This window comes from Miniopterus schreibersii (genome assembly GCF_964146895.1).
Source record: "Miniopterus schreibersii genome assembly, chromosome: 21".
Lineage (NCBI taxonomy): Eukaryota > Metazoa > Chordata > Mammalia > Chiroptera > Miniopteridae > Miniopterus > Miniopterus schreibersii.
Genome location: NC_138123.1, coordinates 9253290 through 9265496, shown reverse-complemented (window position 1 = coordinate 9265496; position 12207 = coordinate 9253290). Strand labels below are relative to the sequence as shown.

The following is a 12207-nucleotide window of genomic DNA, read 5'->3' as shown; positions in this document are numbered from 1 at the left end:
CAGAAGCAGGGCGCAGTCGCCACCACCCCGTCTCTGTCCCCAGCATTGCTCATGGGGGCTCAGTTGCATCAGGGGCACGGGACCCTGGTCTGCCTGCCCTGCAGGAGGGCAGAATCGCGTCTGCCTCCCTGAGAGTCCACACTCACCTGTGTGCGGTTTCTCCCAGGCAACAGAACACGGCGACTGTGCTCATTCAGGTCAGGCCGAGCGAGTACTCGAAAACGTGTGAGATCGCCCCCAAGGTCAGTGACACGGGTAGACGGCTAAAAAGCGCTTACTTCAATAAGGCATGGGTACAGAGTTCTAGTTACAGTCACGGGATGTAAAGCACAGCCTAGGGAATGTGGTCAGTAATATTGTAATCACTGTGCATGGTGCCAGATGGGCACTAGACTTGCTGAGGGATCACTCCGTAAGGCGTATAAATGTTTAATGGCTATGTTGTACCCATGAAGTTAATATAGTATTTTACGTCAACTGTAATGGAAATACAGATTTTAAAAAATAATGTGTAGGCGGTAAACTAAATAATCCATATGACCTCCATATAATACCACCCCCCTAACACTGAGCAACATTTTGTAATGTTGCTCACTGCTGAGATAGCGTTAGTTTACTTTGAAAACAAAATATCTGATTTCTGCCTTCTGTGAGTTTACCATCTAGAGTGAGATATATAAACATATACGGAAAGGTTATTCTTGTGTTTTTTTTAATCCTCACCTGAGGATATTTTCCGTTGCTTTTCAGAGAGAGTGGAGGGGCAGAGAGAGAGAGAAACATCAATTGGTTGCCCCCTGCCTGTGCCCTGACCAGGGCTGGGGATCAAGCCTACAACTGAGGCAGGCGCCCTTGGCCGGAATAGAACCTGGGACCCTTCAGTCCCCAGGCCAACGCTCTAACCACTGAGCCAAACTGACCAGGACTGAAGTTACTCATTTTTGAAGTAAATAAAGCTGTGTAAAGGAAAACTGAAATTAAAGTTGGATATAGTTTGTCAGGGAAGACTGCCACCGAGTCCATATTTATCCTGCATTTATTTATTCAAAACTTTAACCATTTTTTTATTCAAAAAAATGTATTGTGCCTGGCCTGGCGTGGCTCAGCAGTTGAGCGTCGACCTAGGATCCAGGCGATCGGGGTTCGATTCCCAGTCAGGGCACATACCCGGGCTGTGGGCTCGATCAGTGACTCTCTCATCATTGATATTTCTATCTCTCTCTTTCTCCCTCTCCCTTCCTCTCTCTGAAATCAATAAAGATTTTATTTTTAAATAAATAAATAAATAAATAAATAAATAAATAAATAAATAAATGTTATTATTTCTAATCTGAAATGTAATGGCTTGAAATATAGAAATGTGAATCAGAACCACTGAACTCACCACCTAAACTCCTTCATTTCAGGTGATCCAAGTCGCTGTTGGCTGTGATACTACTAAATACATTACAGTTAAAAGGCAAGTATATTTGCACTTGACCTGTCTTACTCTTTAAATTTTAAAGCAAATGGTGAACTAAATGGTAATTATTAGTGATCATTTTAGCCTAATGACTGACATGTCCATAATGAAATAAAAAACTGAATTGACGGTTTGTCCAAAGCAAAATGGTTTGAACTTTTTGCCAAGTCAAATATTACACTTGATCATTACTCAAAGGGAAAAAGAATTAACATCTCTATTACCAGCATTTTGCTCCACCTTCCCCTTTAATAAACCAGTTTCCATCTTTTGCCTTTGACTCCCTCAGCTCTTCAGCCTACAGCTCATTCCCAGAGAAATGAGAGGAAGAAACACTTGCCTCTGTTTTCCTTCCTACTTAACCCAGTAATAATTTCATTCCCATCAGAGAATTGTTTACATCCATATCATTTTTTATGGGAAATTTTTTTAGCAAACTTAGAAGCCAGTGTTCCCTCCAGGGCTGTGACTTTCATTGGCCTGAATGTGGTTTGTAGTGATGCATGCTGGATTCTGTGTTATCCACTTGCCACAGCTCTGTTTCTTCTACATGGGAAAATCCAGGTCAACATACAGAAATCTGTTTAACTGAGGTTAAATGTATAATGGAGACAGCAATGTACTGTGATTCTTTCCCATGGTTAGAAGTGGGGGTGAAAGTGGGGGGATGCTGACTCTTATCTGAGTCTGTTTATGAAATGATTTGCTCTCATCCAAAACAAAGGTCTGCTCCTCTGTCATTCTAACAATCTTTTGAGGACTGAACTGTAATAATCAGTGGCTGGATTGATACTTAAGTATTCCCATCTCATTCAGCAAGGAATTTGCATTTTCAGAAATTCCTTTTCTGAGAAACGCAACGGCTAATTGGTTTACGCAGCCTATAGCATCCTATTTCTGGGATGGTCTACATCCTTGCTCATTAGTGTATGATCTATGGACCACACATCACCTGGTAACTTAGTAGAAATGCAGAATGTCAGGCTACATCCCTGCTAGTCAGAATGTCTATTTTTTAAAAATTTCCAGAAGATTAGTAGGGGCATTAAAATTTGAGGGTAGCTGCTCTAAGCAACATGTTACCAAAATCAACTCCCAGTACCACTGAATGCAGATTTTCTGCTTCAGTGAGATGCAAAGCATCTTGAATCAATATATTTCTGGGAGGGTCTAGATAGCAATTATCAAGCTTGGTTACTCATCAGAATCACCTAGCAAGCATGTTTACAAAACAGAGATTTCAAGACTAAGGTCCCGGCCTCGTAGTCAATGACCCACTGTTCTGGAACTCTAAAAACAACCCTAATAACTTGGATTCAGGTTGTGGTGGTGGTGGGCCTAAGGTTTCATAGTTACCAAAGGAGACCTGTGGGATCCAAGGTACTTCTGACAGGAGATTTGTCAAGGATGGAGGGCATCTCTTGGGGTCTAATTTAGTTTTGGGGTGGGAGATGGTCTAGACTTCCATTATCTGTCTAAACACAGTGGTGTGATTAAGGTTCCTTATGAGCTACACTAGAAGTAGCCAAAACAGAGGTCAAAGGAATAATTTAACTTACTAAAAGCGCTATCATCTCACATACCATGATAGCCTTATGTCTGCATGAACCCTAACTACAAATTATGTGAATCCTAAAGTAGCTCTTTACCTGCACAATTGAGTCTCTAGTACAAATTAGAGATCTGTGTTTTTAAAAATGTATGAGGAATAAAACCATCCACAGAAATTTGTCTTCATTTTGATAGATTTTCTATCAATTTTTCACATGTATCAAAAATAAGTAGACCAGTAAATTTCAAATTCTAGTGACTTCAGAAACACTTGTGAAACTGACTTTAAAAATAGAAATGCTAGGGTAACACACCAACCCTAGAGATAATTCAATAAGTGATGATTCTGTGACACTCTCAAGTTTAAGAATTACTGGGTTAAGTGATTAAATGTTTGTGTAAGTATATAAGAAAGGGTATTACAACTTCATTATGTTTTATTTTTATTTTCGTAGAGTTAATAACCAAGAATGTCTTCCACATGATTTCTTTTACATTATTGAAAAGTAAGAAATATTTTAATATAAGTACTGAGTTTTTATTAATGTAGTATCAATAATTTAGTCTGTTAGTATTCTTATTAGGATCAGTCTTTGATAATATATGCATTCATGGCTATAAATGTACTTCTAGGTACTGCTTTTACTGCATCTCACAAATTTTGAAAAGTTGCGTTTTCATTTTCACTTAGTTTAAAATATTTTTAAAATTCTCTTAAGATTTCTTCTTTTACCCATGCGTTACTTAAAAGTGTGTTGTTTAATCTCCACATATTTTGGTAGTATTGTATAATTATGGTTATCTATTTGACTTCTGTGATATCTCCCTACCCAAAAAAAGGAATGGTTTTAATGTTTAAGTTTAAAAAAAGGAAAGGTAAGTAATGAAAAATGTCTTTTTTACAGGTCAAATCTGAGGCATCGACCACCTAAAAACTTGGTAAGAAAACTATAGTTTTATCAATCAGCCTAATATAGAAAATAACCAAAGTGTTTTTCCTTTCCTAGAGAGTAAAATATAAATGGAAAAAATATGGCTGCCCATTGAAACTTCATTACAGAGAGACATTTCACCCTGAGATTCAATTGTAAGTATATTCTCACTAAAATTTGAACTTACTTTCAAAGTTTTTGAACTAAAAGATGAAAAGAAGGCTAATTAATCGTGCATTTAATAAATATTTTTGAGCACCCAATATATGTGACACTGGGTTTTCAGACTTAGTGAACCAAAGTTAGACAACCTATGGTGCCCGAATTGAGGGAGGTTACTATTTAGCAGCTGAGACATAAGTGGATAAGAAAGCTGAGACTCTTCTCAAGGATGTAGGCAGGCTCTTAACCCTCGATTTACCTTCTCTAAATCTCTCCCCAAGCTCTTACCAGCACCCCTATCACACTGAGGGTAGTTTGACAGAAACTACCTTCCTCAGGTGACATATGACTTTTCTTTCCATGGGCCAATAATAACTAAAAACATTCAAGGAAAGAAGCTATGTTACTAATGAAGGATTGGGGAGATTCCAAAAATATTATCTCTAACAATTCTTATAAACAATATATCCTAATAAAAATATGAACAAAAATGCTACGGGGAACACTTTTCCAAGTAATTTTGTACACATTTGCTTGCTTCTCTGACTTTTTATTCTTGATTTATGATTATAGAAGTCACACAGCTTATTACAAAATTTAAAATATAAAAATATGAGATAAATGGCTCACGTTTCTAAGTTTTTGCTATTATAAATAAAATTGTGGTGAATATTTATGTACATTTAGACACTAGTCCAGATATGCCATTAGGATAAATTACTGGAAGTGCAATTCCTGGGTGTAAAACATCAAAATTTTAGTCAAGGCATTTCGCTTTCAGGGCCCTCTTAGGCTGAGGACAACTTCTGAGACCCCACAGGGTGAATGGGTGTGGAATCATGAATCAGGAGCTCCAATTTAGCTTTGCCATCAGAGCTTTCCCTGTGAGGGTCCGAAGGCCCCTGTCAGCCTACTCTGGCCCCCTCCTCAGCAGGGCGGTAGTAAGACTCCACTGTCTCCTCCCCCTTACGTCAGCCTCCCGCAGTCCCTCTGTCACGGGTCCTCCGAGCGGTTGGGCTACTCTGCTGTGTTGTTTAGCCTTGATCTTCTATGCATCTACTCATGCCACTGCTCTTCCTGGGCACCCAGCACTCCCTCCCTCACTGAGGCCTAGTATTCTTTGTTTATTTTATATAGTGCCTCATCCCCCAGGGGTAAACTACCTTAATGTTCTTTCCCAGAGACGTGCACTCTTCAGTTCAACTCATCATTCTTAAACAACTGCTCTGCACTAATTACCATGCTAGGCACTGGGGATTCAAAGATAAATTAGACAGGATTTCTGCGCTCAGGGGCCCAAGAGTCTGACGAATTAGATAAACACACGAGCTGATAAGCTAAGTGGAATGATAGAAAGAAATAATGTGGATGGTTGGCACTGAAACTCAAAAGAAAAGTATCCAACCTAGCTATGGAAGGAAGGGGGGCTCTGGGAAATGCTGCCAGAAAACAAACATGCATTTGAGTTGAGTTGCTGAGTCTTAACGGGTAATGAATATTTAGCTGAAGGCAGGAGGGGAAGGAGGGAAGTGAGGAAGGTAATGAATTCCGCTGGGTAAGCCTTTTCAGCAAAAGTGATAGTTTGAGGAAGAAGATTTCTAGTTCAAGCTGTGCAGTGTTGATGGGGCATACAGTGAGAAATGAAGTGTCAGAAGAAGAGGCCGGGAAATGAGCTCGGCGGCTTCCAGACCGTGGAAGCCTTCCTCTCCATTCTGACCATAGAGCAGCATGACCAAATATGTGCTCTTGCTAGTTCTATGTAGAAGTGTAGAAGATGAATTTCAGGGAAACAAGTCCAAGTAAGGAGCCCAGGGAGTAAAACTGTATTAGGAGTCCAGGGAGGAAACAGCAACAAATACAAAGAAGAGGAATCATTTATGAGAAAAATTAGTGATTTTAATAGGCAGGGCTTAAAGAGAAAGGGACAGTCCTCCTGGATTTAAGAGACAGGCAATGAAGTTTGGGACTGCAAAAGAGCTGTAAAGGTAGATTTTAAAACCCTAGAAAGGACAGAGTCCCATAGAGGGGAGCAAAAGAAATATGGAAAACTCTTTCCTCAAATTCTTGGCTAACTCTTAAACTGTGCTTGTGCAAGGAGAGGAAGCAGAGATTTCAACACCTACCTGATGCTAAGAGAGAAAGTCCGGAGTTTCAGTCCCATCAACTTAGAGGGTATTGGAAAACACCTGATATATTCCATTGAAACCAGAAAGGGTGACCTCTGATAAGTAAGCCAAGGACAAAATGCTATGCCCTGGGATTTAAGGGCAAAACCAAACATTTTTAAAAGCCTCGCAAGTCCTAAGACTTAAGTCTCAACAGGATCGGGGAGATCCATTCGTTATTTATCTTCCTTCCAGAACAAGAAAAAAAAACAAAACACCTCTTTAGAGGAAAATGACAAAACCTAGTTTCTCAACAATGTATCATTTTAAATGTTCAGTACAAAAGTTTTTTAAAAAATTATTATTAGACATCTAAAGCAGCAGGAAAATGACCCATAATCAATAAAAGGCACCGACAGTTGTAGACTAGACTCTGGCTGGCATTAGCACAAAAGGCCTTTAATACGGCAAGTATAAATATATTTTAAAATTCTCAAGAAAAGTGTAAAGAATGGGTAAACCAGTGGGAATCTCAGCAGAGAAATGCTAACTATTAAAAAAAACAAAAAACAAAACGAATACTAAATTGTAAAAATATAGTACCTGAAATTTAAAAATAAAATTGATAGGATAGACTTAACAGCAAGTTGAGGAAAGGAGATAAAAGAATTCGTAAAATTATCTAAATTGTATCACAGGTAGAAGTACTTTTTTTCTAGAGGTAACTTATTTGTATCCCTGCTACCAGGAATCATTTGACAAAGCTTGTTGCCTCCAATTCTCTTAGGATAATCAACTACATCTTAGAGGCTAACTATGGAACAATTAGGCTCAGTGTCCAGTTCAACCGAATTATAGCAATACATACTTGATAACTAAGTATTCAATTAGGTTGTTATCAGAGGCAAATTTGGGTGCCTATTAATTGAGCTTTGAGAAACAGGTAGACGGGTGATCCCTGGGAAATGAGTCTGTAGTCCAGGACTCCAGATTACAAAAAAATGCCTTACCTTTATAAAGAACAGCTCGGGAACAAGGTTGGGCAGAATTTTACAGATAAAATGACAGTAGATTCACCATCAAACACTAGTAAGAATGAAGCAAGCCCTGGGAGTATGACCCAGCTGGCAATGCAAGTCATCCCAGCTGCCCCTTTGCTTTCTCAGCTTCCATGACAATCTATCCCAAACTAACATCTGGTGCCACAGAAGCAATGCTGGGGGTGGGGGGGACATTGGGACATAACTGCTTTACTATGAGGCAGGGAGTTCAGGAGCAGGTATTATGGGTATTTTAGGGGCACTCAGGATTTTCTTTAATCCGATAGGGTGAGACACACAGACAGGGAAATGACTGTTATGAAGGAAGAAATTTATTATACATACTGACCCCAAGAAACAGGAGGCGCAGCGAGTCATACAGGGCCACACGGGGAAGCACCAGGATCAGTCCGGAGGAAAGGGAGGGAGAGGAAACTGGAGCGAGGGCCTTTACTGTGTTTTCTGTGGGAAGGAATGGATAAGGCAGGGATGAGGCTCTGGGTTGGCTGATTTGCACACAAAAGGTACACTCAAAGGCAAATTATTTGCTATCTCTACAAATTAATTAACCCTAGGAGGGTCATTTCCTCTTGGGTCAGCAAGGCTCAGGATTGAAATCACGAGTCTAAGGGATCCACAGAGAGGCCTCATCTGCCCAAAAGCAGAACCATGCAGTGATGTGGCAAATTATAGGGAAATTAGTTGCCAACTAGTGACATTTCTAAATTTTGCAGGTTTAATTAATAGTGTATCTTACATAAATGAACATTAATGAAAATAAGCCATGCTTACCCAGGCAAGTATTTTGGTCCCATAATCTCAATGAAATAAAATATTACCCAAGATCCTTATAAACCCAGAAAGTCGGGGTCCTGCAACTTGTCCTTATTGCCACTAGATGACACTGTAGCTCACTGCTTTTCGTGAGTGTCAGAAGACGTCCAGCTCAGAGTTCAAGTAAGATCCTTTTTATTTAAAGAAAACATACGGCTTTGCAACTAGTCTTAGTCATTCAAAAAATCTGATGGCTTATAGAAGACGCAATCGAGCATTCTGCACCTTCTGAGGTTCCTGGAATTAGAGCTTTGCTAAAGCCTGACCCAAATCTCTGAAACTGTTCAAAATTGTGTGTGTCCACACACGGGTGCATTTTCCTGTGGGGAGGGTCCAGAGCTCTCATTAGAGTTTAGTTCTCTATGACTTTCCTCCCGCTCCAAGAACAAAGTCGGGGTCCACTACTCCTACCCCTAGTTACACCTGAGCTCCTCTCTTTACGATTTCTAAAAAAAAAAAAAAGTCAGATAGAAATGAAATAGCTTCTCAGATACCACTTTCTGACATTTAGGATTTTTCTGCCCAATTTGTGAGAATGGGACAATCACTGTTTTTTATAACCAGGAGTGGATGGTAGCAATTTGTAGCTGACCTGGGAAGGCAGATAGAGTAACAGCGAAGTCAGACAGAGATCTGGGCAGTGAACAAGGATCTGTTCTTTTTTATGACAGGCACAGAGATGGGACGCAGAAAATATATCAGACACACAGGCAACCTGCCTGAGACCAAGGTCCCACGTGGAATTTCCATCCAAGGAGTGTGGGGGACAATTCCATTTAGAAGAATGGGCAGTAACTGACAGAGAGGGAAGACGTGTAACCATCTTTTCAAAAGATATGCTTTCATTGATTTCAGAGAGAGGAAGGGAGAGGGAGAGACAGAAATAGCAATGATGAGAGTCACTGATCGGCCGCCTCCTGCATGCCCCCGACTGGGGATTGAGTCTGAAACCCGGGCACGTGCCCTGACAGGGAATCGAACCTGGGTCTCCTGGATCACAGGTCGACGCTCAACCGCTGAGCCACTCTTATGAAAAAGAAGTCACTGTCATATAAAACAGGCTTGAAGGGGTCAGAAAAAATAAAGCAATATTTATAGCAGCATGATGCAGTTATTTCCGTGGTTGCTGTTTTTCAGATACAATGAAAATGGCTTTATTGAACATGTTGCAGTCAATTTCATCGTGTGGGAAATCCACGGCAGGGATGACTACAGCTATAATACCTCCATGAAGAAGGTGCGACATCCCAGAATTAAACAGAATTTAGTGGCAACTAGGCATGTCTTTCTATTTTAAAGCTGTCTCTAAATTATCTAAGGAAAATAAAGCCAGTCTGCTATGAATAAGGGAACAAAACCATATTACCCTTATATCCTATGACTGCTAAAATTAATTTATGAAAAAGAAGTCACTGTCATATAAAGCAGACTTAAAGCAATCCGAAAAAATAAAATAGCATTGATAGTAGTATGATGTAATTATAGATAAATAATTTCCTTTCTCTCCACACTGTATTAATGTTGGATTATTTATGGGTCTGCACTTGACCTTCAGACATTGATCACATTTGTGCTAAATCAAACAGACACTCTCTAGGCTTCACCTCACTTGACTTCTTTGTATCATTTGACCAGCTGACCTTGGCTTCACCGCCCCCACTCTCCCAGTTTTCCTCCACCTTCCACGACTGGTGGAGCTTGGCCTGCACAGTGCAGCCCCCTTACTCTGCCCTTCGTTTGCAGGCCAAGCTCGACCGGTCACAGATAACATAACTATTCACACGAAACAGTTCAAGTTAATAAAAGAATTTAAGAATAATTAAATAATTGAACTTTTTAAAATGTATAATTTTAGTGGCATTAAAATACATGAACTAGTTATGAATAAATTAACGTACTATATATCTTTTGATAGAGTGGTTGTTTAAATGAAGCCCAGACGTGGAAGTCAATGACCACGCTGAACAAGCACCTCCCGTTAGAATCAGCTTGGGGGCCTGAGGTAAGAAAAACAATACCTTGAAAATTGTTTACTTATAGTAAGTAATCTGGCATAACTAATAAAGCTTGAAGGAAACACTTGGGATTTAAATTTGTTTTTAAAAATCAAATCCAATTTTTCTGTTGGATTATATTGTGATTCTCAAAAGTGCTTCATCTTAATTTCTGTTTGACCTTCTGTTGCTCCTGTTACTAACAATTTTGTATAATTTTATCTGCTGAAAAATCTGTGTTTACAGATTAGTAAATACCTGACAAACATGTTAAAAGCTTCATGTTAAAACCCTAGCAGCTTTACTCTAACAATCCTTCGAACAATCCCTCAACCCCAATATGACCTTCAATCGATTCATCCTACACCCTCACTCCCAGGTTATCTCTTCCCTCTTTACACAGCTTCAGTTCTATAGTCATTAATTACATTGTTCTATTAATATGTACCTTCAATTCCTTTGCCTCCGTCTTATTTCTTCATATCTGTGTGACTAAATCACAACCCTGGTTAAATTCAACTATCCACCTTAGCAGCTGACCATGGTCAGAAAAAAACATACTCATGCTGACTTGTACCATTTTAATTTCAACAAGTCAATAAAGACTTCCCTGGCCACTCTATAACATCACCCCATGACAATCCATATCTGCCTTCCCTATTTTCTTTAATGTGTTTAGCATTTATAACTCAGTGACACATTATATATAGTCTGCTAATTCATCCAATTTATTATCTGGCTCCCCAACTGGAATATAAGCTCCATAAGAGAAGAAAATTTCATGTGCTTTGTTTACTGCTGTATCCCCAGCATCTAACCCATTATGAGTGCTCAATAAATATTTCTTGAAACTAATTAATTGAGTATAGCTCATCTATCTATTACATAGAGTATTAATCTACTATTAAGAAATCATAATAAATTAAACTAGTCATGGAATCAGTTAAAAATAAAACTTACCCTCCTGACTTTTTGTTGAAGGGTCTGGGGTTGAGGACAGGTGTGATACTTTATTTGCCAAAATCTTAGAAAGGGCACCCCAGTGTTCTAAGATTTTTCCAAAATAACACATTCCTTGAAGCAATGGGCCACCTGTTAGGTTTAACAGTCATGGAGCTTGCCGCCATCAGTAGGATACAATGCGGAGGCTCTCAGATTTTAGTGTACATCAGAACCACCTAGAGGACTTGCTAAAACAGATCTCTGGGCCCAAAGTCTCTCATTCAACAGATCTGGGGAGGGAGCCCCCAAATCTGCATTTCTATCAAGTTCCCAGGTGATGCTGGTACTACTGACCTGGGGACCACATTTTAGAACCATTGAAATAGTGGCTTACGTTCAAGAAAGGTTTGAAGCTCCCACGCCAGGCCTAAATGTTCGGTTCTACTGTACGAAAACACAAAGCTCTCCATTAAGAGGGCAAGTTCAGGCTGGAGTCTGAATATAATGGAAGGCAGGTACCTGCAAAGACTAGTTACATCCTAGTGAGTAAAGCTACACTTCCTGAAGGGTAGGTAGGTCAACTGTGCGGTAACTGAGCTGTATATGAACTAAACATGGCCATCAGAGGTGCTCTTTCCCTGAAACATATACCTGGAATGAAGGAGCTACACAGTCCCGATTCTACAGGGGTGAGTGACCTGCATAAAAGATCCGGGCAGTAACTTTAGGGACGTAAATTCTCAGGAGAAAGACTGAGTTTCTGGACATGGCCGACATACTCTTCTGAGAAGTCCTTGGCTAGAAATGAAGTGTGTCATTCACGAGGCTGGGGAAGATTTGTTTTCTCACAGACTAGATGGCTTGATCAAGTGACTTTTTATCTTTGTTTCCTGTTCAGAACTATAAGCACTGCTTTTCTTATGCCATTGGAAAACCAGGAGACTTGCACCAACCATATGAGATTATCAACAAGTCTAACAACAACCATTTAATTTGGCCCATGCACCATACTGGAATGTATGTGTTTCAAGTGAAGATCCTGGATCCAAACTATAGGTGAATATAAATGTTTTATTATAATACGTTTAGCATTAGTTCAAAATTAAATTTTTATTTTTTTAGTTTAATTTATTGGGGTGACATTGGTTAATACAATTATATACGTTTCAGATGTACAGTTCTGTA

General features: G+C 39.5%; 1 protein-coding gene across 1 annotated transcript in view; it reads left to right on the top strand.

Annotated features, from left to right (window-relative positions):
* The window catches only part of CATSPERE (catsper channel auxiliary subunit epsilon), a 40900-nt gene that overhangs the window by 24778 nt on the left and 3915 nt on the right, over positions 1-12207 (top strand). Inside the window, exons 13-20 of the mRNA XM_081123987.1 lie at positions 167-242; positions 1407-1459; positions 3469-3519; positions 3919-3952; positions 4021-4100; positions 9224-9323; positions 10002-10088; positions 11921-12078. Of these exons, the coding sequence (XP_080980113.1) occupies positions 167-242; positions 1407-1459; positions 3469-3519; positions 3919-3952; positions 4021-4100; positions 9224-9323; positions 10002-10088; positions 11921-12078 (639 nt within the window). The remainder of the gene's footprint in view (positions 1-166; positions 243-1406; positions 1460-3468; positions 3520-3918; positions 3953-4020; positions 4101-9223; positions 9324-10001; positions 10089-11920; positions 12079-12207) is intronic.